The sequence below is a fragment of the Hyperolius riggenbachi genome, chromosome 2 (genome assembly GCF_040937935.1).
Source record: "Hyperolius riggenbachi isolate aHypRig1 chromosome 2, aHypRig1.pri, whole genome shotgun sequence".
Classification (NCBI taxonomy): Eukaryota; Metazoa; Chordata; class Amphibia; order Anura; family Hyperoliidae; genus Hyperolius; species Hyperolius riggenbachi.
Genome location: NC_090647.1, coordinates 63,474,170 through 63,502,025, shown reverse-complemented (window position 1 = coordinate 63,502,025; position 27,856 = coordinate 63,474,170). Strand labels below are relative to the sequence as shown.

Below are 27,856 nucleotides of genomic sequence, written 5' to 3'. Positions count from 1 at the left end.
ATGCCCCCAGTATATGTAGGCAGGGGTATATGTGCCCAGTATATGTAGCCAGGGCTATATGTCCCCAGTATACGTAGTCAGGGGTATATGTCCCCAGTATTTGTAGCCAGGGCTATATGTGCCCAGTATATGTAGGCAGGGGGATATGTGCCCAGTATATGTAGCCAGAAGTATATGTGCTCAGTATATGTAGCCAGGGGTATATGTGCCCAGTATATGTAGCCAAGGGTATATGTGCCCAATATATGTAGTCAGGGGTATATGTGCCCAATATATGTAGCCAGGGGTATATGTGCCCAGTATATGTAGTCAGGGGTATATGTGCCCAGTATATGTAGCCAGGGGGATATGTGCCCAGTATATGTAGTCAGGGGTATATGTGCCCAGTATATGTAGCCAGGGGGATATGTGCCCAGTATATGTAGCCAGGGGTATATGTGCCCAGTATATGTAGTCAGGGGTATATGTGCCCAGTATATGTAGCCAGGGCTATATGTGCCCAGTATATGTAGGCAGGGGGATATGTGCCCAGTATATGTAGCCAGCTGAATATGTCCCCAGGTAGCCAGGTGTCCCCCCCAGCAGGAGGGGAGCAGCGCAGAGAAGGAGAGCTGTGGGATCAGCGGGGAAGGGCGGACGTCTCCCCCTCCTTCTCTCACCTTAGAGGTCTCTCTCCCTCGCTCTCCCCTCCAGTATTTTTTAAATCTCAGCGGCTGAAGTGGGCGGAGACTTACCATTGTTCTTTCAGCCGCAGAGTGTCCCTTGCGGCTGGGTGAACGGCAGTAAGTCTCCACCCCCTTTAGCCGCCGAGATTTAAAAACATTGGAGGGGAGAGGCAGGAAGGAGAGCCCCAAGGTGAGGGAAGAGGGGGGGGGGGGAGACGTCCGCCCTTCCCCGCTGTCTCCAAAGCTCTCCTTCTCTGCACTGCTCCCCTCCACACATGCCAGAGTGGACGGCGTCCACATTCTGGAAAAAGCAGGTGGACGTCGTCCACGCGCGTTCACGCCCCACTCGACTACTGCTGGAGGTCCTCTTTAAGGTCACAGTGATGCAAAAGGGAGGGAGGCTTTTTTGAAGACAGGGGAGGCTTAATGTTTATTTGAATATCATTTTCGTGCCAAGATAATCTCTTACTATGTTTTATTTATTTATTTTTTGTGCACAATATAAACTTTTTTTTAAAAAAAATACGTATTTACTTTTTAGTATAAGAAAGTTTGAAAAAGTTTGAGATTTCGTGTTTGTGTGATGCATGGTAATTCAAGACATTTGCTATACACTTCACATTGTGATTTGGCTTGCAAACATATTTTCGTACAATTCCTGATTACAAGCTGCAAATACTATCTCTGATGTAAAATCTGAATGCATGACAAAATAATTAAATGTTTATGGGATATGTATATTTTTACAAGCTGAACATTTCCAGATAATTTCATTTTTTTACTGCCTAGGCTGCCTCTGGCGTTCTTCTACACATTTGGAATATAAACTATGTGCTGCAATGATTAAACTCTTCCTATCTTGCTCATTACAAGTTCCAAGATATTCAACATACGTGTCCAATTTTCAATGATGTATGTTGCCTTGGCGTGCATGTGTGTAGCAAGTAGCAACGTCAAACTTTTTAACTAGAAGAAAACATACGGGCCTCCTCTGGTGTAATAATATTTAATAGTATAAAACAGACACAGCAAATATTCAAATTTTTTTAAAATGAAGTTTGGAGTGTAGTGTACAAGCTGAGGGAACATTGCCAGAGCTGAACATCGCGGCTAGGACTGTCACCTGATAAAGGGGGAGGCCCCAAAATGCATTGTGACTTAGATACTCCCCTTTGGAGAACTTAGGTTGCTAGGTTGTTAGGTTGCCAATTAAAAGACTCAGATACTGTTTTCGAGTCTTCCGATTGGCCTAAATTTTCTGTGGTTTTCTGATTTTTGCTGTAAATCACTGCATTTTCTGATTGGTCCAATACAACCAAGTATTTTCGGTTTCCCGCAAAAAAATTGGTGAATCAGAAATACTTGATAGTATTGGACCAGTCAGAGAATGTGGTTATTTACAGCAAAGATCAGAAAACTAAGGAAATTCCGAGTATTTTGAGTGGCCTATAATTACCGTGGCAATCCGATTTCCATTTTAAAAATTCATCTCTCTGATTGGTTGAATACTTCCGAAGTATTTAGCCATTTAACTTTTTGTAAGTATATTGTAATGTATTGGTTTTAAAAGGAAGTCACAATATTTTGTGGATGTTCTAAAAAAAATGCATTTTCGGAATTAGGAAATCGCATTTCCGATGATATACAGTGGAACTGGAAATCGCATTTCTCACCATCCCTAGGTCTGGAGACAGAATTTTTGACTCACCGTTTTTTTGGAGAGGGTTATAAACAGAACATTGAGGCCAGTTTCACACTGTAAACTGGTGTTAGCGATGCGGTGCGTCGCGCCCGCCGCACCACATCACCAAAAACAGGCCTTCAGGGAACACTGCGTTAGTGCACGGTTCCCCGCCTGGCATTCAGCTAAGCAGAAAGTGACGTGCGCTTGTGGTCACTTCCTGCTTCAGGTATGTGGAAGTGCATGTGTAACGATTGTGGAATTATCTCCGTGGTCAGCGCACAAGATGTGCGCTGACACTGCGGAAGTACTCCACAAGCGTATAAACCTAGAACCCAGCTTTGATGCAATGCACCTGTAGAGGGAAATTCCCACCGGCAGATGGAGCTGTGGAGTGCAGAGGAACAAAGCCTCTGCACTGCAACAGATGCCAGATAGGAATGGTACGAAGGGAAGCAATACAAGGCAAGATAGCCCCCAGTGAAAGAGAATGAGCACAGAGACAGAATGTATGTGTGTCCACCAATCTAGTCACCACACGGCGACGGTGAACACACAACAGCGGAAACCAAGTGGGAACGCAATCGCAAGAGTGGCGATTGCCAACAGTGACACAAGACCAAGTAGAGACAGAGCACAAGTGTAGTGAGAAAAACGCAGCAAACAACAATGATCAGAACGCCAAGGAAAATAACAAACGCAGTCGCTAAGCGCGGTCGCCGCACGAAAAGCGCAACAGCGACAAAACACACTAATGGCGCGGTCTCCGCACGAAAAGCGCAACAGAGACAAAACGCGCCAACCCTAACTAACCAATGTAACACGAAAATGAATAGAGAACGCGAACGCTTGCTAAACGGTTACCACACCGAGCCTACAGCAAGCGTTCGTTCCAGACAAGACAGACAGAAGGAGCAACCAGCAGCAACCGCAGCTCCGGCCCACACTCCCAGACAGAGTACAGAAGGAACCACCGCCACTACCGCTAGGGCGAATGCGATCCCAACCGACAGAACAATTTCCTGTCGACCGCGGCTGGCGACAAGACAATCGCAAAGGAAAGACAGAACGATTCGCTACCGCCAACCGCTGGTAACAGCGCAATCGCAAGAACAAGACACGACAGAATAGGCAGTACAAATATACACAATCCTGACTGCACTAAACAGGAATGCAAGGAGCACTCCCAAAGGGTATCTACTCTAAGCTAGCAATAATAGCCAACAATGAGCAGAGGGCTGAGACTCCGGGCAAGTAGCAGGAACAAACCATCATGACCAGCAGGGAATTCTGGGAGCAAAAGGTATTTATACTGCAAGCCATAAAAGGAAGCAGCTAAGCAATTTGCGTGACAAGTGTATGCAAATTCCTCACCAGCAGAGCAACTCTGAAACTTATAGAGTGAAGACAGGTCTCTTTTTCAGAGACCTGCAGCACTCAGACCTAAATAATGGTCAAACAGCTGTCTGCCTATGCAGACCATTACAGCATGGAAGTGTATAGTGTAAAAATCCACTTCCGCGCATGTGCGCCGCCACGTCGCAAATGCCAACTTCTTTAAAGAAGCTTGTGTCGCCATAGACCAACATGAATTCTGGGCCGACGCAGATCACCGCCTGGGTTGCCGCAGGAGCCCCGCAGAAACTTAGATATGTGCTCGCGTTAAAGTGAGCACTTCCGGCGCAGCGTACTGCAACATGGGAAGTATGAACTTCCCCATAGGCTTTGGCTGTGGCAGCAGTGTGGCAATTTGCTGCACCGCACAGTGCCAGTGAGGGGCCCTCAGCAGTGGGGCCATCTCTGAGGACAGAGTTGGTAATAACTTTATGGAGCCCTCAACATCACAGCTATAGCACATTTCTTTATCCTACTTGCTGATGACCCGGCGTTGCACGGGTATGTATTTGGCTGGTGCTGGCTCCGCCCACTTTTTCTAGCCCTAACACGCAAACACTCATTGGCCAAGTTTGTGAGCTTTTAGGTCTTTGGCATCAATAATTTGTATATTCCCATAGAAATTAAGCAAATCAGATTGGCTGTTTGTGGCTCCACCCCTCTCCAGCATTTAAACCCCCGTCAGCCAATGATCAACTGTAGCAGGTTTGAGGCATCTGCTATTAATAGGGATGCTCATTCGGATTCCGTGGAAATGAAATTTCCGAAATTCCGATCGGAATTTGCATTTCCGCATCGGAATACGGAAATCGGTAATGCAAGTGTGTTAGGCGGATTTCCACCGGAAATCGCGGAAATTTCCGCCGGAAATCGCGGAAATTCTGCCTGACTTTAACATCGATTTTCTCAAAAACTATAAGGTCTTTTTGAAAACGTTTTGTTGCATCTTGTTCACAAGATTCAGTTTAATAAACCCTGAAAATGTGGTGTTTCTAGGACTTACGGGGGCTTTGCTATTAACCGCTAAAGTCGGCGGTTTTTTACTGTAAAGTAAAATGCAGAAAATCTGCATCTGCCTATCTTCTGCATTTATATTACAGGAAAAATCCGCTAACTTTAGTGGTTATTAGCAAAGCCCCCATAAGTCCTAGAAACAAATTTTTAGGGATTATTAAACAGAATCTTCTGAACAAGATTCAAAAAAAAGTTTTCAAAAAGACCTTATAGATTTTGAGAAAATCGATGTTAAAGTCGGGCGGAATTTCCGCGATTTCCAGCGGAAATTCCGCATAGGAATGCGGAAATTGGTACCGGAAAGCGGAATCGGTAATTGGCAATGGCGGAATGCTGATTTACCGCGGAATCGGAAATTGGCATTTCCGACCATCCCTAGCTATTAACAGTGTAAAAAATGGTAGCAATTTAAATATTCCCCTTCAAAATCAACAGGTGGATTTTGATTGGCTATTATAGGCTCCACTCACTTCCCTGAATATTAATCTCAGTCACGCAGTGACAATCTGGGCAAAGTTTTATTAACCTTCCTGGCGGTACGCAGTTTTAGAGGCACCGTCCACGGGAGGATTTTTAAAATAAAAGTTTCGCTATATGCCTAAGCTAGCACTTCGCTAGCTAATTATGTCCCCCAAGCCCCCCCGGCGCCCAACTAAACCCCCTGATCGCCGCCGGTAATATTTACCCCTCCGTGATCCCGCAAGAGCTGCAACTTCACGATCCGGCTTCACTCGTCGCTATGGCGATAATCGGACATGACGTCATGCGCAGTCCTGATCCTCCCCATAGCAAAGCCTGGAGCCGATTGGGAGGCTGCACCATTGCGGGATCCCTGGGGGGTACGTATTTACGGCAGTGATCGGGGGTGATCAGTGGGGACTGGAGGGACTTGGGGGACATAATTAGCTAGCGAAGTGCTAGCTGCAGCCCATTGCACAACTTTTATTTTAAGAAATCCTCCCGGGACCATGCGATTCCCTGTGTCGGCTAGCCCAACACTGTGTCAGGCTTACCGTCAGGGAGGTTAACAGGTTAAGAAGGGCTGCAGTGAAATTTGTTTTTGGCTCCGCCCACTTTTTGTAACCTGGATGCAAAGGCACTCAATGACCAAGTTTGTGAGCTTTAGCATCAAGAATTTGTAGTTTCCCAGTGAATTGAAACAAATTTGATTGGCTGTTTGTGGCTCCACCCCTTTCCTGAATTTGAACCCCAGTGACCCAACTGTACAGGTTTGAGGCTTGTGCCATTAACAGTGTAAGAATGGCAGCAATTTTAATATTACCGTTAAAAATCAACAGGCAAATTTTGATTAACTTTAAGACTCCAGCTACTTTTCTGAGTATTAATCCCAGTCATCCAGTGACCAACTGTGCAAAGTTTGAGAACCCTACCATTAACAGCGAAGAAGGGCTGCGGTTTACATTTTCTTAGGGAAATTTATTTTTGACTCCACCCAGTTTTTTGTGACCTTGACACTGTAGCTGGTTTGAGGCCTCTGCCATTAATTGTGTACAAATGGCTGCAGTTTCAATATTCCCCTTGAAAATCAAAAAGTGAATTTTGATTGGCTGTTGTAGGCTCCACCTACTTTTCTGAATATTAATCCCAGTCACCCAGTGACCAACTATGTCAAGTTTGAGAACCCTGCCATTAACAGTGTAACAATGGTTGCAGTTTATATTTTCCCATGTAAAAGTTAGTTGTTTTTGCCTCCGCCCACTATTTTTAACCTCGACATATAGTCATTCAATTACCATGTTTATGAGCTTTGGGGTCTTTGGCATTAATAAGTTGCATTTCCCCATTGAAATTAAACAAATCTGATTGGCTTTGTGTGGCCCGCCCCTTTTCAGAATTTAAACCCCAGTCTCCCAGTGAGAGACTGTACCATAGTTGAGGCTTGTGCCATTAAGAGTGTAAGAATGGCGGCAATGTAAATTTTCCCTTGGAAATAAATAGGCGAATGTTGATTGGCTGTTGTATTCTCCATCCAATTTCCTGAATATTATTCCCAGTCATCCAGTGACCAACTGTGCCAAGTTTGAGAACCCTGCCAAAAACAGAATGGCTGAAACCAATCTAACAACTTTGATTGTCTGTTTGTGGCTCCGCCCCCTTTAGTGTATTTGGACCCCGGTCACCAAGTGACTGACTGTATCATGGTTTGAGGCCCCTGCCATTAACAGTGTAAGAATGGCAGCAATGTAAATATTCCCCTTGAAAAGCAATAGGTGAATTTTGATTGGATGTTGTAGGCTCCACCCACATTTCTGAATATTAATCCCAGTCACCCAGTGGCCAACTGTGTCAAGTTTGGGAACCCTGCCATTAACAGTGTAAGAATGGTCACAGTTTATACTTTCCAATGTAAAAAATTCAGTTGTTGGCACCACCCATTCTAACCTTGACATACAGTCACTGTATTACCAAGTTTATGAGCTTTGGGGTCCTTAGTATCAATAATTTGTATGTTCTCATTGAAATTAAACAAATCTGATTGGCTATTTGTGGCTCCGCCCCTTTCTGAATTTGAACCCCAGTCACCCAGTGACCAACTGTACCAGGTTTGAGGCATCTGTTATTAACATTGTTAAATGAAAATCAACAGGTGAATTTTGTTTGGTTATTGTAAGCACCACCCATATTCCTGAATATAAATCCCTGTCACCCAGTGACCAAATGTGCAACTTTTGAGAACCATGCCATTAGCAGTGTATGAATGGCTACAGTTGATATTTTCCTAGTGAAATTTGTTTTGGGCTCCCCCCACTTTTTTTAACCTTGACACACAGTCACTCAATGACCAAGTTTGTGAACTTTAAGGTTCCTGACATAAAAAATGTGTGAATGGAATAAGTTTATGCACCAAGGAAATCTGATTGGCTGTTTGTGGCCCTGCCCCTTTAGTGAATTTAGACCCCAGTCACCCAATGACCGACTGTAGCAAGTTTGAAGCCTCTGCCATTCACAATGTAAGAATGGCAGCAGTTTTAATATTCCCCTTGAAAATCAATAGGTGAATTTTGATTAGCTGTTGTAGGCTCCACCCACTTTCCTGAATCTTAATCTCATTCACCCAGTGACCAAGTGTGGCAAGTTTGAAAACCCTGCGATTAACAGTGTAAGAATGGCTGCAGTTTACATTTTCCTATTGAAAATGAATGGCTGAGAGTTGATTGGCTGTTTTATGCTCTGCCCACATTTCCTGGATTTGTAACCTTAGTCTCCGAGTGACCAACTGTGCCAAGTGTGGGGACTCCATTTGGGTGAAATCTGATTTGCTGTTTGTATCTCCGCCCAGGTGTGCAGGGGGGACACGAGACCCCCAGAACATATCATCCCAGGTAATAAGGGATCTGTATACAAAGTTTCGTTCAAATCGCTCAAGGTGTTTTCGAGTGATCGTGGTACATACACACATACACACATACATACACACACACATACATCCGATTTTATATATATAGATGGTATGTGTTATTACTGTTGCTGTTTATGTTTGTTATTTTAGTGTCAGATATTTTTAAGCCTCTCCCAGCCTCCAGATCTCGGATGGCATCCAATTATCCCTTCCACTGATTTAGATCAAACCTGGCTGTCGTTGTGAACTTTCCCGCTCACCTGGCAATTTCCAAGAGAAACCGCTGGAAATTATGACTTTTTCTTGCTCAATAAATGCCATGTTTGTATCTGGTGATTACACCGCACTGAGCTGTGGGTTTTATCTCAATTACCAGGAAACCTACAAAGTTACTTTAAGTTTCCCTTGCCGATGATTACCTTAAAACACATCCATCAAGGCACAGTGCTCGGAAAGTCTGCAGCCAGCTGGAAATGAAGCCAGTAAGTTCAATGTTATAGGAGAGGCTTGGGAAACAGGAGAAAAAGATCTTTTTGGATTTAGCTGGTTTATCCAATTTTAAGAGTTAATTTTACAAATCTACATTAGTATGCAAACATCAGAATAACTTGTATTGATATCCTCCTCTCATTCTAGTATCCAGGACTATAGTGTATAGGCTATAGTCAGCAGTGTATGGGCTGCTGACAATAACCTACTGTATATGCTATTGATATGTGATATTTTGTATTGAATTTTGTCATGTGTAAATTTGCACCTTAGCACTGTAGCACTCTAGCACTGGGCACTTTATGCTACCCCTGACAAAGCTTCTTGTTGTGGAAGTGAAACATGTAGAGTTGTGTGTGGGGTAGTGTACGTTTATATGACAATGTGAGTTAGCGAAATATCCTAGTGAAAAAATAACTGGGACAAACAAACTGTGGACACTTTCTCTACCCATTGGACAATTGGATCACCATATGATTTTGTTCATGGCAACCAGGCACCAGTGAGGACAAAGATAGAAGGACACAGACAGGAAGGAATGTGATGGCTGGATAGGTGAGTGTGCTCTGCTACCGCTAGTACTCTGCAGGGCCTCGGGGATCACTATTAGTTGGGGAGGGAAGGACACAGCATGGGGGGGGGGGATTTGGTCCTGGCCCTGCAATTTACTCCATAAGACACACAGACATCCCCCTCCCAACTATGGGGAAACCAAACCATGAATATAAAAATGGTTAATGTGTTACCATCTGAAATAGGACCGATTTTAAGGCACTGGGACTGACTCACTAAGAAATCTCTAGAAGTCTCTCCAAAACCTAGACATGGATGGCAAACGTCTCACTTTTACTACTGCTATGTGCATCGGGGTAGTTACTTTCAGGGCACTAAGGTAGATATGACAAGAGTGCTCTGCAAAGTAAAGGCAGGATCTACCACCTCATTTTTGCAGTGTACCCTCTAATATTATTGACATTTTGGTGGACAGGTATTGCTTAGATGTTCAGGAGGTACCTAATTCTCTAGGTAATACTATGCTACATGCGGGCAGGGGGCCAAGGCCGGATTTATACTTTTTGTGTCTCTAGGCCAAGTATGTTGTGACTCCCCCGTTTCTTGTGCTGCAGCACCCCTCCCACTCTATGTGCAGCCCCCTCTTCCATGTGTATCATCCATGTACAGCATCCCTTCTCTTTCATGAACAGCTCCCTTGAGCATTAGTTTCCTTTTTCCGAACACGCTAATAACAGCGCAATTTAATTTGGGCGCGGCTATTCCGCCAATGTAATTATCGGCTGTATCACCCTTACACGGCGCAGACTGTTTAAAATGGGCGCATTTTACGGCTATGCCTGCATTAAACAGCTCTTCCGCGGCTATTCATTATACCGCTGAAAGTCTTCAAAAGTTACTTGGTTAAGCCTGCGGCTATGGCTCAAATTAACACGGTTCTTGCGCTGTGATTAGCGTGTTCGGATAGGTAGGTGTCCCATCGTAATGGAGGGGGGGGGGGGGGGCGCAGGGAGGGCAGCCCGACCTCTCCCTCCCCTTCTCTCCCCGCGCCGCCCTCCGTTCCCCCCTCGGAGTAATGCGCACATGGAAGCGATGTGATTACCTACCTCACCTCCAATTGCCGCTCACTCGCCGCTGGTCTTCTCCTCTCTGCAGCGGCTATGCAGAGAGGAGAAGACCGGCGGCGAGTGAGCGGCAATTGGAGGTGAGGTAGGTAATCACAACGCTTCCATGTGCGCATTACTCCGAGGGGAGCATGGAGGGCGGCGCGGGGAGAGAAGGGAAGGGAGAGGTCGGGCTGCCCTCCCTGCGCCCCCCCCCCTCCCCATTTTACAGCGACATAAAAAAATACATATTTCGAAAAATAAACATACGCACAACACATAGCCGCTATATAGGAAGGGAGAGGTCGGGCTGCCCTCCCTGCGGCTGCTGCTCAGGCTCCCCCCACCATTACAGTGACATAACCGATAAATAGTTAGAACAATAAACATACACATAGCCGCTATATAACAAGCACGATAATCGCGCCCAATTCAACAAGCGGCTAATTCAATGTGTTGCTTCCCATTTTCAGCTTCCTTTTTCATATGTAGTAACCCCTCTTTCATAGGCGCCCCAAGGCCTGCAGCCGCCAAAGGCCTGGATCTTTGAGACCTTTCCAGAAATCCGACCCTGTAGGGGGCAAGGGGGAGGATGGGGGCATGGGGAAGATAGCCTCACACTTTTTCTTTTAATATTTTTATTTTTAAAAAAGTGAAAAACATTTTTCTGGAGTCCCAAAAAAAAACAAAACGTTGCCAGCTGCTGCAGTGCCCAGCTGCCAAACATTTCTTTGCCCATTGCGATGGGGAAATGTGTACATGTATATTATTTGGGCTCATGAGTCATCAGAAAGGAAGGCTGAGAAGGCATGATTTGGGCAACAGCATCGCTACGATGATCATAATCTGCTTATTACAATTACGCGGAATTTCACATAAATGTTTGCACTTACGTCCATACGTAATTACGATTTGGACATTCAACTGATTTTGTGTAATTTTCGTAATTTTGGCGTAATTTCATACTGACTTTAGCAGTTAATAGCTAAGCCTCCATACATGCTATCGTCTCCAAAATTGCTGCATATGTTAAAGGGAACCTTAACTGTGGGCAAAAAAAAAATTCACTTACCTGGGGCTTTCCCAAGCCTCCTGCAGCCGTCCTGTGCCCGCGCCGGTCCTTCGGTGCCCTCCGGTCTCCCTTTGCGGCTAAGTTTCTTTTCGGCCGACTGCTAGTCATTCTTCGGCAAAGCGTCCTCTTCTTCCGCATTCCCCGTCGTAAAGCGCCGTGAAGCACGTCCACATGACGCAAGACACGTCATGTGGAAGCGCTTTACGGCGGGGAATGCGGAAGAAGAGGACGCTTTGCCGGAGAACGACTGGCAAGTCAGACGAAAACAAAACTTAGCCGCGGAGGGAGACCGGAGGAGACCGGAGGACACCGAAGGACCGGCGCGGGCACGGGACGGCTGCAGGAGGCTTGGGAAAGCCCCAGGTAAGTGAATTTTTTTTTTGCCCACAGTTAAGCTTCCTTTTAAGGAGAAGGATGTGAACAAAACCAACAAATATTTTTCAAAAATACTTTGTCATTTTTGAGGAAATTGATTTTAAAAACGCAAAGGAAAAATAGTTCTTAAACTCAAAAAATGTTTTTCCTTTGCATTTTTAAAATTAATTTTCTCAAAAACTACAAGGTCTTTATTTTTTTTATAGTTTTTTTTTGTCTTGTTTACATTATTCCCCTTAACATATCTAGCACTTTCGGAGTGATGATTGTATGTATGGCGGCTTTGGTATTAACTGCTAAAGTCGGCACAATATGACGCAAAAATTAGGTGAATTACGATGCAAAATGACGATAATATGAAATCATCACTAGCCAGACTGAGCTTTATCTGTATATCAATTGCACTGCATTTTTGAAGGCCAAGAGAGATTATAAGGATAGGAAACAGTAATGGTTTCAGGGTGTCACTATGAATTCATATGCATGGGCACACTGCAGGATCAGCCTACTTTACGACCACCTAACACCAATTGGCGGTCGCAAGGTGGCAGCCCCAGGACCGACTAAGGCCGATTAGCGTCAAGTCCTGGAGCTGCAGTTTAGCAGAGAACGCGCGCGCATGCGTAATCATTCTCTGCCGATTCACGAAGCTCCGCACCGTGCTCAGCATGCTAGCTGCGATCGTGGCTAGCAGTCCGTTAGTAAACCAAAGGGAAAGAAATCTCCTTTATTTACATCCGTACAGCACTGCTATCTAGTGCAGTGCTGTGCAAGGGACACTCGGCTGACCCTCAGAGAGGCTGGGAATCGAAGCTCTCTTATAGGATGATGCCTATGAGAGGCGGAGAAGAGGACGGATCTCCATCCTAAGCAAATTAGGGCGGGGCAAATCAGGCACTGAAAGCCTGAAAAAACAAAAACACAGGATCACAAAAGAGATCAGACTCCTCCAAAAGAATGTCCTTTAAGGACAAGAAAAGGAGGTAACGTTAATTTGTGTGCTTAGTTGTACAAAGCTGCACAGCCCTGTGTTATGAAAAATGGCCTGGTCACTAGGGGGGTGTAAGCCTGTGATCCTGCAGTGGTTACATGTTTACAAACATCGGGAAAATAATAAATAAAGAACTGGCTTGGTCTCCAGCTGTGCCCCTCCCTCCTTCGCTCTGCAGATGCACTGTAGATCAGCAGAGTGTCTCTGTAATGGATGAAGTTCAGCACTGCGGCCTGAGTTTACCTGACTTCCTCTACCTCATGCTATGATAACTGCCTGTACCATCTTCACCTCCACACCTCTGTTTTTATATTAATTGGACGTACCGTGCTGTTTGGTGATAAACACACCGCGACCTTCTCGGGCACAGGTAATGTTTTCTTGTTTGTCTCAATGAATAGGAGATATAATTCCAAACACATCAGAAAAACAGCACAAATCTACTGTAAATGCATCACCAAGGTAATCTTTTGATTTTGATATCAAGTTTTTTTCTGGCTACATTTAAAGTAGACCTGAACTCAGAACTCCTCTCTGCTCTAAAAGACACACAACAGCATAATAACCGCTAAACAAAAAACATTTCTTTGTTACAGCTGATACCAATCCTAAAATAAATCTGCACAGTTTCTACTTCCTGATTCATGGAAGCAGACATATTGTTTACGGACTATTGTTTACAGACATATTGTTTCCACCACACACAAAACACACACACAGGGCCGGGAGAAGGTCTACCACCAACAGAGGCTGAGTTGCCCAAGTGCGCCCCTCCCCCCGTTGGCCACATCTCCGTTATTGTTCCGTGTATATAGCGAGCTGATCCACAGGACTGCATTTGGCACGCATACAGTGATCATCAGCAGTGTAGATCACTTGAAGTCTTTTTGTTGCTATGAGTTTTAGGTAGCCAGGTATAGGGGTGCCCATAATAGGTAGACAGTTATAGGTGCCCCCTGTATAGGTAGCCAGGTACAGGTATAGGGCCCCCCAGTATCACTCCAGGTATAGGTTCCCCCAATATAGGAAGCCAGATATAAGTGCGCCCAGATTTCATTCAGAGACTTCATATTCTCCTACATCTTCAAAACATACTAATAAGTCAACTGGTTTTCTCCCAAACAATCCTATAGTAATCCTATAGTAAAAATATTTGTTTATGACTATGGTAGGGATTATACTATGAGCTACTCTGGGGACAGTCAGTGACATGACTATGTACTCTGTAAAGTGCTGCAGAAGGTGTCAGTGCTATATAAATACATAATAATAATAATATGGTAGGACATTAGACTATGACTATGGTAGGGATTATACTATGAGCTACTCTGAGGACAGTCAGTAACATGACTATGTACTCTGTAAAGTGCTGCAGAAGATATCAGTGCTATATAAATACATAATAATAATATGGTAGGAGATTAGATTAGGACTATGGCAGAGATTAGAAAGTGAGCTCATCAGGGGGCAGTCAGTGACATGACTATGTACTCTGTAAAGTGCTGCAGAAGATATCAGTGCTATATAAATACATAATAATAATATGGTAGGAGATTAGATTAGGACTATGGCAGAGATTAGAAAGTGAGGTCATCAGGGGGCAGTCAGTGACATGACAATGTACTCTGTAAAGTGCTGCAGAAGATGTCAGTGCTAGATAAATACTTAATAATAATATGGTATGAGATTAGATTAGGACTATGGCAGAGATTAGAAAGTGAGCTAATCAGGAGGCAGTCAGTGACATGACTATGTACTCTGTAATGTGCTGCAGAAGATGTCAGTGCTAGATAAATACTTAATAATAATATGGTATGAGATTAGATTAGGACTATGGCAGAGATTAGAAAGTGAGCTCATCAGGAGGCAGTCAGTGACATGACTATGTACTTTGTAAAGTGGTGCGAGTGATGGATGCGAAAAAAACCCTGGCGCTGTTTCCCCAAGTGTATACAGTAAATGAGCCCCCATGTGTGCATTTATACATTACCTGTCCTGTGTCGTTTACCAGACGGTGCCCATCCACCTTCAGCTTCTTCCTGTTCCATGTCTGGCTCACATGCCACCAGCATATAGTGTGTGACGCATGTGTGATGTCACGCGTGCTAAATGCCAGCGGCTTGTGAAGCGCAAATGGAGGAGCGGATGACAGATGGGCACCACACGGTGGGCAACACAGGACAGGTTATGTATAAATACACACTGGGGGGCACATTTATACACTAGGGGGCTGCGGTGGATGCAGCAGAAGCAGGGGACTTGTCTGATTCCCAAGAGATGCCATGCTAAAATGGATGGGGAATCGGTCTGAGGTGTATGGGCACCTGACAGATCTCTCTCTAATCAGATTGGATTAGAGAGAGATTTGTCTCTTGGTGAAATATGCCCATCATCGCTAGATGTGTGGCTACCTTTACTCTAGCATGGCAGCATTAGGACACTGCAGTGTCATTTCTCTAAGTCTAGGTCCTTATCAGTACTAGGAGTGGAGGGGGGTAGGGGGAAGTACAGAAGCCTTTACAGCCTGTCTCCCTGACTGCTGCTCTCTCTCACATATACACACATCACACATACCTTTCGCCTTCCCCGTTAGAAATCCATTCTCCATCAGCCAGCCCTGCGTGACTGGGCGGCTTCCTGGGGGAGCAGCTGGATGACATCACTGACAGAAGTCCGTGAAGAAGAGTTAAAAAAAAACAAAAAAACCTTGCAGACCAGCTGAGCGCCCTTACTGCTAGGAACTGTCTACCAATCTTACTAATCTAAACTATGTATGACTCCTTATCAGGTGCAGTCTTTAGAACAACTGTGCAAAGAGCTTTTTATCTTAGCTCCCTTAGCTGTGTCTCTCAGGACAGCGGAAAAAAAAGGCCCCAGGGCAAAATTATCCCAGGGGCCCCCCAAGAGACAACCCCAACCAAAAAGTGGCATTAGGGGTCCTTTGATGCAGGCAGATTTCCCTCCTGAGCCGGCTGCTGACTCTCCCTTCCAATCACCTCCCAACCTAACTGTGCTCCCTTGGGCTCCTGCAGAGTCTCTGGCAGTGTAGCATCTCTCCTGCTTGCCAGCACAGGTGAAACACTACTCTGCCAAAGACTCTGCAGAGGCCCGGGATCAACAGTTAAGGTGGGGGAAACACCTTGAGGGCCCCTACAGGCTCTGAGGCCCTGGGTCAATTGCCCCCTTTGCCTCTATGGTAGCACTGGACCTGCACACACCACATGCACACACACACACCACACACACAAAATACACACACACCACACAAAACACACACACACCACACACACAAAACACACACCACACAAAACACAGACACACCACACAAAACACACACAGACACACCACACACACAACACACACCACACAAAACACACACACCACACACACCCGCACCACACACACCCACACCACAAAAAACACACACACACACACACACACCACACATAACACACACACACCACACGCACACACACAACACACACACACACCACACACACACCACACACACACACACCACACACAAAACACACACACCACACACACACACACACCACACACACACACACACCACACACCACACAAATCACACACACACCACAGGCACACACACACACCACACACACACCACACACAAAAAACACACACACCTCACACAAAACACAGACACACACCACACACACCACACACAAAACACAGACACACACCACACACAAACACACACATATTACACACACACACACACACACACACACACACACACACACACACACACACCAACACACACACCCAACACACACCACACACAAAACACACACACCTCACACATCACGCACACACACCACACACAAAACACACACACACCAGACACATACAAGCACACACCAGACACACACTACATACAAACACACACACACTCACACATATTGCGCACACACACACACACACACACACACACACACACACACACACACACACACTGTAAAAACATTAACAAATGCTATATGAATACAGTTTTTATCCTGAGTTATATCCTAGGAGATCATTTTATATCCTCTATAAAATAACTTTTCAGTATTCCACAATTGAAAAGTACACAAAAGTTGGGGAAAAAGTACTATCACAATTATTTTTACTATTTTCTTGCTTAAAGGACTTACGAACCCAAATAGTAAAAAAAAGTTAAGTACCTTAATCATTTTTAAATGCACGGAGGACGCCGTCCGCGCCCTCCGTGCTGTTCCGCCGGGTCCCCGCAGTCTGATCGCCCCCCGTGCCGCTCCCGACCCCACGGACGGGGTCGGGCTCCCCTTCCTCTCCCAAGATGGCCGCCGGAGCCGGCCGCGGCTGCGCAGTCCGCATACGCGTTAGTGCGGCTGCGCAGCTCTAGGGCCTCCCCCCTCGATCCACGCTACTGTGCGTGGATCGGGGGGGAGGCCCTAGAGCTGCGCAGCCGCACTAACGCGTATGCGGACTGCGCAGCCGCGGCCGGCTCCGGCGGCCATCTTGGGAGAGGAAGGGGAGCCCGACCCCGTCCGTGGGGTCGGGAGCGGCACGGGGGGCGATCAGACTGCGGGGACCCGGCGGAACAGCACGGAGGGCGCGGACGGCGTCCTCCGTGCATTTAAAAATGATTAAGGTACTTAACTTTTTTTTACTATTTGGGCTCGTAAGTCCTTTAAGTTGCTGGTGTTTTAAAAGGCATTTAAGGACCCATATGCAATTCACTTTTTCTCCCGAGTTTTCTCCTAGGTGACAGTTTTTCAACTTCTTTTTAAAATGATTTTTCAGCACTTTGCAATTGAAAAAGTACCAAAAATTAGGTGAAAAAGTACAATTAAAATTATGTTGAGCATTTTCTCGCTTGCTGACAGTTTAAAAGAAATTTTATTCATAAGATTTGAAAATATCACCTAGGAGAAAACTCAGGAGGAAAAGTTAATTGCATGTGGGTCCTTATCATAAAATGCCACGAGGAAGCAAGAACATACTTACAATTATTTTGATAGTACTTTTTCTCAAACTGTTGGGGTATTTTTTCAATTGTAAAATGCTAAGAAGTTATTTTAACCTCGTTGCCGGTTATCTCGAGCTCAGCTCGGGGTAACCCGCCACGGAGGATTGCTCTGGCCCTGCTGGGCCGATTTACATAATTTTTTTTTAATCACGCAGCAAGCACTTTGCTTGCTGCATGTCACCTGCGATCGCCGCCGCTCGCCGCCGATTCGCCGCTACCTGCTGCGTTAGTGGGCCCCCCCGCCAAGACCCCGTGCGCAGCCTGGCCAATCAGTGCCAGGCAGCGCTGAGGGGTGGATCGGGACTCCCGCTGACGTCACGACACAGATGACGTCGGTGACGTCATCGCGATCGTCGCCATGGTGACGGTGGAAGCCCCAAAGGAAATCCCGTTCAGAACGGGACTTCCTTATGGGTGAGTGCAACGGCGGCGATCGGAGGGGTGGGAGGGACGCCGCAGGGAGGGGGGCATCATGTAGCTAGCGCTAGGCTAGCTACATGATTACAAAAAATTTGAAAAACGAATCAGACCGGCAAGGAGGTTAAAGGACAACTGTAATGAGAGGGATATGAAGGCTGCCATATTTATTTTCCTTTAAGCAATGCCAGTTGCCTGGCAGCCCTGCTGATCCTCTGCCTCTAATATGTTTAGCCAAAGATCCTGAACAAGCATGCAGCTGATCTGAGATTTCTGACATTATTGTCAGATCTGACAAGATAAGCGTGTGTGATTCAGCCACTCCTACAGCCAAATAGACCAGTAGGGCTGCCAGGCAACTGTTACTACTTAAAAGCAAATAAATATAGCTGTCTCCATATACCTCCCACTACAGTTGTCCTTTAACCACTTCACCCCAAGGCGGTTTTCACCCTAATGGACAAGAGCGATTTTCACCTTTCCGTGCTCATCCCTTTCATTTGACAATAGCTTAATCACTACTAATCACAATGAAATGATCTATATATTGTTTTTTTCACCACCAATTGGGCTTTTTGGGGTTGATATTTGTTTTCAGTAATTGCTTTATTTTCTTTGCATTTTAAAGGGAAATACAAGGAAAAAATGAAAAAACACACTATTTCTCCAATTTCATCCCCTATGGTTTTAATATAAACACTGCTACTTTACATAAAACCTACACATTTTATCTGCCTATTTGTGCTGGTTATTACAAGATTTTTTTATTTTCATAGTACAAAGTATGGTGACAATATATCATTTGGAAATAAAGGTGTATTTTTGGGGGGTGTTTTTTCCCCCACTATTTTCACATGCACGTGCACGCGCGGGAGCACACACGTGCACGCGTGGGAGCACACACGTGCACGTGCGCAGGTGCACAAGCACAGTGGCAGCAGCACTGTCTGACTTATAAAAACACCCTGGAGCCATTAAGAGGCTCTAGCAGGACGCTTTTATAAGTCAGCCTGTCATTAAGTGGTTAAAGAGAATGAAAAGTATCACCTAGGAGTTAACAAGTAGAAAAAGTGAATTGCAGATGGCCCCAAATATTTTGATGGAATTTTAACAACAGCTGTTTTCCCCCTCCGATTAGAGACCAGACCAAAAGTAAACCTTTATAAAAATATACTTTACATGTTTGAAAAGAAAGTCAACAGAGTATCTTTGAGCCCGTAGAATTGTAATTTTAAAAACGTTTTTGAGGAGAGACTTAGTAAAAAAAATCATTCCTATGTAGAAAAAAAAAATAATCACAATCACTACTGTTTGCTGAAAAGGCTGTTAAATTGAGAAAAATGTCCTTGCAACTTTTTTTTTAATAACCTAAAATATTGCAGGGAAATTGTTTGTCATTTTATGTTTATGACTGCGCACTGAAGCTATGCTTTGTATTGTTTGTACCCTGATAGCAGCCGGTTCAAACATATTCAGCTCTCGGAGATACGAGCGCGCCGTGCTTGCTTAAAAAGAAAAATGGAAGCCAAGTTCAATAACAATGTCAAGGAAATATTTGAGTGGGAGAAAAACAGCTTTTATTTGAAAGCGGCAGAGTTTTGCTTCCGTTTTTTATTTCAAGTATTTCCATTCTTGCTTTTACTAAAAATGAGGAGCACTTGACATGTCTGTCCTAAAATACGGGATCCTGACATTTCTACTACCGTTAAAACCAACTCTAAAAATAATGATAATATAATAAAAAATAATTTGAGAAAATTAAAGTTTTTTCCTCGTTGACAGTGTTTCTAATACGGAGATTTGGCTTTACCTTGTGCACTTGTAACCTTCATGGCTCAAAAGCAGACTTAAACTCATGTTATGCATTTTATATTAAGGGCTCTGCTAAGATTATCATCTAAGTAATGATATCCATGAGAACATATTTCCCTCCTACTCTAAAGATCTACACATCATCAAGCCTTGATTCCTTGGGCAACAGTTTGGTGCAGAGTGCTGTGCAGACACGTAGTGAGGTTCCAGCTTCACAACATGTTCTGTTGCTATGACGTCACAGCAACCCTGTAGATTTAGGCTGCAGTCTGCAGATAGTTTGTCCCTTCTTTAAAAACAGTAACTTATCTCGGGAACCAGGAAATTTGAGTGCCTGTGGCTAACGGACAATTTGGGCATTGCCATAGGCATTAAAGCGGAATATAACCCTGCATTTCAACTTTGCTCTAAAATATTATTTACAGCATATTATATGCAAAAAGCATTTTTTTTTACTAGACCAGCTTAGGAAGGGTTAAACACAGAGGTTTAAAGGTCCTGGAGAGATATGCAGAAGTTCAGATAGATACATTCTATTTAGTTACATGTATCTATTGATAAACAGTTACACACTCTTTGGCTGTCGTCCAAGCTCCTTCTCAGTGAGAGAGATGAGTCACATTCAACACTTAGATACATTATGTAAACAAAATGTATCTATTTCAGCTTCGGATGCGTCTGCAGAAATCTAAAGGAACTTTAAAGCCCTGTGTAACCCTTCCAATGCTGGTCTAGTAAAAAAAAAAATGCTGGTTGCATATAATATACTGTAAATAATGTTTTAGAGCAAAGTTGAAATGCAGAGTTATATTCCGCTTTAATGCAAATATCGGCTAATGGGGGCCAAAAGCAGAAATTTTGGTGCCTGATAAATAGCGGGAGCTGAGCCCATCCAACTGAAATGTTTTTGGTTTTGAAAATGATGATTTTGAAATGTATCGTTTTCAAATGCTGAAATGTATTGTTTTTGAAATGGATCATTTTTGTATATACGTTATTTGCAGTGGGTACAGGGACGTGGGAAGGCAGTTAAGGTTAGGCATCAGGAAGTGTGGTTTTAAAGTTAGGTGTCAGGAAGGGGGGTTTTAGGGTTAGGCATCAGACAGGGGGTTTTAAGGTTATGGTTTAGGAAGGGGGGATTTAGGGTTAGCCGTCAAGAAAGGGGGCTTTAAGGGTAGGCGACGTCAGGTAGGGGGGTTTTAGGGGTAGGCACCAGGAAGGGAGTTTTTAGGGTTAGGCATCTGGAAGGGATTTTAGAGTTAGGCGTCTGAAAGGGGGGTTTTAGGGTTGGACGCCAGAAAGGGGGGATTAAGGGTTAGACGTCTGGAAGGGGGATTAAGGGTTAGGCGTCTGGAAGGGGGGTTTTAGAGTTAAGCATCTGAAAGGGGAGCTTTATGGTTAGGTGTCAGGAAGGGGGGCTTTAGGGTTAGACATGAATAAGATGGGTTTTAGGGTTAGGCATCAGAGAGGTGAGGGCTGTGTGTTAGAGTAGGGTTAGGTGTAGCTGTAGTAAAATATCAGTAACACATACCGATGTTTTACTATCGTCATTACCCCTGTAAATACTTTTCCATTTTCATTTGGCGCCCAATTCAGGATGGTATTTATCATTTAGACTAACAACGGCGCCTCTATTTCATGCATGCACTTATCTCACCTTTATGTGGTATTGTGCTGTAGAGTAGGTAAGGTAAAGTAAAGTGAAATTGTCTTGGCTTGACTATGTGTAGCGTCACTCACGTTTCTACATTACCCAGCTCAAGACTTGATGCTTTAAGTAAATCACCTGTAAGTGCACTGACTACTTTTTATGGAAAAATATGAATGCAATTGAAAGTACCCAACAGGAGGAAAATACACCATTTTTGACTGTATAAGGATTACTGATTCTCAGCTACCCCCACGGCTTAACTGATCAGTGCACGAGTGTGAGGAACCACCTGCCTACAAAATCATACATACCCATGGCATATAATGTGTAGCCTTTATTTCAAGAGGCACTTCCAAGTTCTTTCTTAGCAACCTAACACAGAATTTGTGACATGTTTGGAAATCAAGTCGTTAAGTTAAACTCTGGTGCATGTTTTATGATTTAGATGCTGGGATTAAACAGATCACTCCTCGCAGCCTATGCTAATGACATCAGCCATAGTTTTATGCTTGAACTCCATCGGAGGTTGGCAAGCTGGGGAAGGTGGTGTGAAATGTGAATTTCAATCATGCAAATTCACCTCTTTTCCAATCTACTTCATGTTAAAGTGACCCGAAACAGGATTTGAAATGAAAATTAGAGACCTTAGTAGAGGGACGTCTCTGGATTGTCCAGAGGTTTCCTCCATCATCCTCCACTCCACTGTTCCCGCACTGGGACCCTCTAAACATATCCTACAAAGGCTTCTCAGTTGTGCTCTAAGAGACGCACCCCCATCCGTGTAGGAGTAGAGCCATACTGCGCATGCACAAGTTTCCTGTACTCAGATGTGTTTAGTTGTGAACCACACAATGACCTTACCAGTTCCACTCCAGTCCAACTGCAATGAAAAATCTGTCATTTAGAGATTTGGATTCTTGCCCCTCACAATGAGAAAAATTAATAAAAAGGAACACAGGCTAGTTCTAAGTAGGCTTGGGCCTTTGCAAACAAAATATTTATCTCATGGTGTCACATGTCACTTCAGGTACAATTGAAGCAAAAGCTATCAAAATATATACTTTTTTCCATTTCCATAGGATTTCCATTTCTATAGGATAATTAATAGGATAATTCATATTACAATGTTAAAAACTCCCTAAAGGCCTGAGAAAACTGTGCAGATTCCTGGCCATGTTCCTTATCAATGATGATCGTAATCGGCTAAATAATATTTCGCAAAATTTTGCGTACATTTTCGTAATTACACCCATACGTAATTATGATTTGTAAATTCATTTCAATTGATTTCATGTAACCATTTGTAATTCCATGTAATTTCTGTGTAATTTCATACCGACTTTAGTGGGGAATAGCAAAGACCCCATACATGTTATTGCCACCAAAATTAACCGGTTCAGCACCGCAGTGCCGAAAATCTCATGCATCCGAGCAACGTTCACCTCCCATTCATTCGCCTATAACTTTATTGCTACTTATCACAATGAATTGATCTATATCTTGTTTTTTTCGCCACCAATTTGGCTTGCTTTGGGGGGGGGGGGTACATTTTGCTAAGAGCCACTTTACTGTAAATGCATTTTAACAGGAAGAATAAGAAAAAAACGGGAAAAATTCATTATTTCTCAGTTTTTGGCCATTATAGTTTGAAATTAATATACGTTACCATAATTAAAACACATGTATTTTATTTGCCCATCTGTCCCGGTTATTACACCGTTTAAACGATGTCCCTATCACAATTTATGGTGCCGATATTTCATTTAGAAATAAAGGTGCATTTTTTTAATTTGCGTCCATCACTATTTATAAGCTTATAATTTTAAATAATATAATAACATATTCTCTTGACATGCATATTTAAAAAGTTCAGACCCTTGGGTAACTATTTATGTTGTTTTTGTTTGTTTTTTAATTGTATTTTTTTTTTTTATAAAAAAAAGTGTATGTGGGTAATTTTTGGTGTGGTAGGGAAACTGCTCATTTTAAATGTAAAATAATATTTTTTTTAATTAAAAATGTATGTGGGTGCAGTTTACTATTTGGCCACAAGATGGCCACAGTGAAAAAAGTCCTGGATGTGAACGATCTCGCATCCAGGAACTAAAATGCTGGGGAGAAGTTTCCTGGCGGCAGAAATACCGCGCTCTCTGGAGAGAAAGCGTCAGTATTTCTGCGGGGAAGTTAGATCGGTGAATGGGAATTATATTCCCATTCACTGATCGGGGGGCTAGCGGCGGGCAGCGGGAGCACGCCCGATCGCGCGCACGAGCCGGCGGTAGCAGCAGTGCCTATCTGGACGAGGAAGCTCGTCCAGATAGGTCGAACTGGTTAATACATATATTAAGTAGGTAATAGAGGGTTGGAAAATAATTTTTCAAAAAGACCCAGTAGTTTTGGGGAAAATCGATTTTTAAAATGCAAAAGAAAAGTGGTTTTTAAACTCAGAGAAATTACTGTTCAAAAAAAAAAAAAAACACTTTTCCTTTGCATTTTTAAAATCAATTTTCTCAAAAACTACAAAATCTTTTTGATATTTTTTTTTTTTACTTGTACCTACTATTCTCCTTACATAGCGATTTTGGTGGCAACAGCATGTATGGATGCTTTGCTATTAACTGCTAAAGTCGGCACAAAATTACACAAAAATGACACAAAATTATAAATGATTACAATTACATACAAAATAAATTACGTTTTTTCCCCTGAAATTGTGCGTTATGATTTTGCTTCGTAATTACCAATTTCAATGCAAAATTTGTGTTCATCCCTATTCCTTAATACAGCTTTTTACAATGAAACTGCATGTAGTATGTGAAACAGGTTAGTGGTATTTAACAAACAGAAGGGTAACAGACATCCTTCAAGTAGTTTGAAAGCGGCAGGTCTTTTGTTGCACAGTGAATAGGCACTAGATAAGAAAAGTCCAGCTGGCACCAACAAGTGCATTCCCAGATCTCAGAAACAAAATACCGTAGTGATTAATAACAGAATCTACAATCACACAGTTACAATATCATTTCAAAGTGGCAAATCTGTGGCTGGACAATATGCTGGTTACGGACACCACGTTTGATGTGGGAGACAAGGGTTAAATTATGGTTGGAATCAATGCCTAACCAGTAAGCAATTCTTAGGCAAGTGGCTGCAGCATAGCTATCTGAGTCCCACTGGACAAAATCACTATACAAATGTTAACGCTTTATTTTAAATAAAACCAGTAACAATGATATTAATAATCTTACAGAGCACTTACAGCTCTGATGTTTTCAAAATGTCCATCATCTTTGTCAAAGTCCACAGGTGTTTCATTTAAGGTCCAGAAGAAAGACACATCTAGCAGAGGGTCGTGGATGGCCTTACAGCTGAGCACAACACTCTCTCCAACTGTCAGTTCAGTTCTTTTAGGAGTTAGCTCCATTTTTGTTGGTTCTAAAATGAAAAGATAAACAGAGTTCAATACTAGATATAGGGACGTAACATCAGTGGCCTGGGCACCCCAGCAAAATTATAATGGTGCCCCCTGCTTCATTACCAGACCCCTGCCTCCCTGTACGCATCATGGCCGGACCGAGACTCCGCTGTCCCCCTCCCTGATGTGCAGAGTAAGCTCATGGGACCGCTGATATATTAATCTAGTCCATGTCCATGCTGTATTGGGTCTCTTCTTCCTCTAGGCATTTGTGCTCTCTATAATGACATCATCCTCTGGCTCCTGATGCATGTTGTGTCATCAGTAGCCTCATGGTGGCAGCATAGAGCTCACAGATGCCTGTAGAAAAAAAGACACCCCATACAGTGTGGACAGAGACTAGGTAACTATAACAGCACTCACTGAACTCTCTGTGCACAACAGGGGGGTAGAGGAGAAGCGGGCCCCCATGCAGTGCTGCTCAGCAAGATTTGGGATATCCGAGTTACCCAGATAATCCATACTTTTTCCACTATCCGAACTTTGAATAGCAATTCGGATATTTTTTTAAAATCAGAATAGCACTGTACGAGCAAACGCGGATTTCCTATCTAAAATCCAGGCGGATAGTTAGTTCAGATATCTGAGCAGAAGCCAAAATCACCTTCAATGGCAAAAATCCCTTTTGATGGGAGAGAGGGAGAGCGGGAGAGCGGGAGAGAGGGAGAGAGGGAGAGGGGGAGAGCGGGAGAGAGGGAGAGAGAGAGAGAGGGAGAGCGGGAGAGCGGGAGAGAGGGAGAGAGGGAGAGGGGGAGAGCGGGAGAGAGGGAGAGAGAGAGAGAGGGAGAGAGGGAGAGCGGGAGAGCGGGAGAGAGGGAGAGAGGGAGAGGGGGAGAGCGGGAGAGAGGGAGAGGGGGAGAGCGGGAGAGCGGGAGAGAGGGAGAGGGGAGAAGGAGAGAGGGAGAGGGAGAGGGAGAGAGAGATTTTTTACCTTTAAAACCGTTTTGGAAGCATTTTAAAGGCCACTTCTGGTTTTCCATCCGGATATCTGAATCCGACCGGATATTGGGTTCGGATATCAGATTCTACTTGGATACCTCAAAAGTTCGGATTCGGATATCCGATTCGGATCCGGATATCTGGGTATCCGAATCTATTCGGGATTTAAAAAGGGGTATCCGAGCACCACTGCCCCATGCACTTTCTTTTATTGTATGCTGCCTGTATTTTGCCAGTATAGGATTCGCAAGCAACCTTCTTGAACAGAATGAAATAAATTACAAATATACCATATTTTTGGGACTATAAGACGCTCCTGACCAATGGCGCACCTAGGACTAGGTTTAGTCGACAAAACCAAAAATATATACTAATCCTGGTGCTGGATGAAGGGGCATCTTGTGGATTATGCCCTCTTTGTACCTCATGCTCCCTTGTACTTCTTGTGTCTCCGTGTCCTCCTCTGTTCTCCTTCTGTCCACCTCTGTGCCCCTTTGTGTCCCCGTGTCCTCCTCTGCATGGGCACAGTACAGGGAGTCCCCGACATTGTGGCACATTGGAGGTTAGTATTGGCAGGCGTTCGTAAGTCAGGAACTCCCTGCATTTGGACTATACAATAAGATGCAGTGACTATTTTTTAACAAATTTTGCATTAGAAAAAAAAGTAAGTCTTATAGTCCAAAAAATACAGTATATACTACTGTTCAGTCTGTAGGTGTCCACACTAGAAGAAGACTCATAGCGAAATATAGTAGAATGCAGTAAATTATTCGGGATACCGACTTTTACATGAAATATCCCAGTTTCAGCATCAAACATTTCCTATTATTATTATTATTATTATTTAGTATTTATATAGCGCCGACATATTACGCAGCGCTGTACAGTGTATATATATATTGTCTTGTCACTAACTGTCCCTCAAAGGAGCTCACAATCTAATCCCTACCATTGCCATATGTCTATATTATGTAGTGTAAGTACTGTAGTCTAGGGCCAATTTTTAGGGGGAGCCAATTAACTTATCCGTATGTTTTTGGAATGTGGGAGGAAACCGGAGTACCCGGAGGAAACCCACGCAGACACGGAGAGGACATACAAACTCTTTGCAGATAGTGCCCTGGCTGGGATTCGAACCAGGGACCCAGCGCTGCAAGGCGAGAGAGCTAACCACTACACCACCGTGCTGCCCTATAGTTATATATATGTAGAGATGTAAAAATAAAAGCAAACTGGCACCAGTATGCGGCAGGGATGGAACGTCCACTGGTGGGCTTACCTGCAGCGTGCTCCGATATGCCACAATGTCTTGAGAAAGGAGAAGAGAAACGGGCACTGCTGCATATAAGTCCCTTTACTGTGGCCGGGTTACAGAGTGGTTAGCGGTGGGGGGAAGGGTTGTGCCTGATAGCTGTTTCGAAGGTATATAACCTGCTTCTTCAGAAACCTCTGAAGAAGCAGGTTATATACCTGTGAAACAGCTGTCAGGCACAACCCTTCCCCCCACCGCTAACCACTCTGTAACCCGGCCACCATAAAGGGACTTATATGCAACAGTGCCCGTTTCTCTTCTCCTTTCTCAAGCTATATATATGCTGTTTAGTGACATATAGCCCTGCCCTCCCACTAGGCTGTTTATCATGGGGAATTCTCCCTCCCAGAGCATTCTGGGAGATCAAGTAAATTTTATACTTGCTTTTCAACTCTCAGTTTTCATCAGAGATCACTCACCAGCCTTAAATGTGATGCATTTCATAAAGTAAATCAGGTAGAGGAAAGATCTGGGTAAATTATTTATAGATTAATATTGCATAATAAAAGCAATTGTATTTATTATGTTATTGTGACTACAGTTCATCTTTAATATATTTTGACATTCTCAGCAACAG

At 43.9% G+C, this 27,856-nt stretch overlaps 1 protein-coding gene across 2 annotated transcripts in view; it reads right to left on the bottom strand.

Annotated features, from left to right (window-relative positions):
* Window positions 1-27,856, bottom strand: part of CNTN5 (contactin 5) — a 1,437,092-nt gene that overhangs the window by 188,202 nt on the left and 1,221,034 nt on the right. For both annotated transcript variants that reach the window (XM_068266844.1, XM_068266845.1), the window contains exon 16: window positions 24,813-24,988. In XM_068266844.1, coding sequence (XP_068122945.1) covers window positions 24,813-24,988 — 176 coding nt within the window. The remainder of the gene's footprint in view (window positions 1-24,812; window positions 24,989-27,856) is intronic.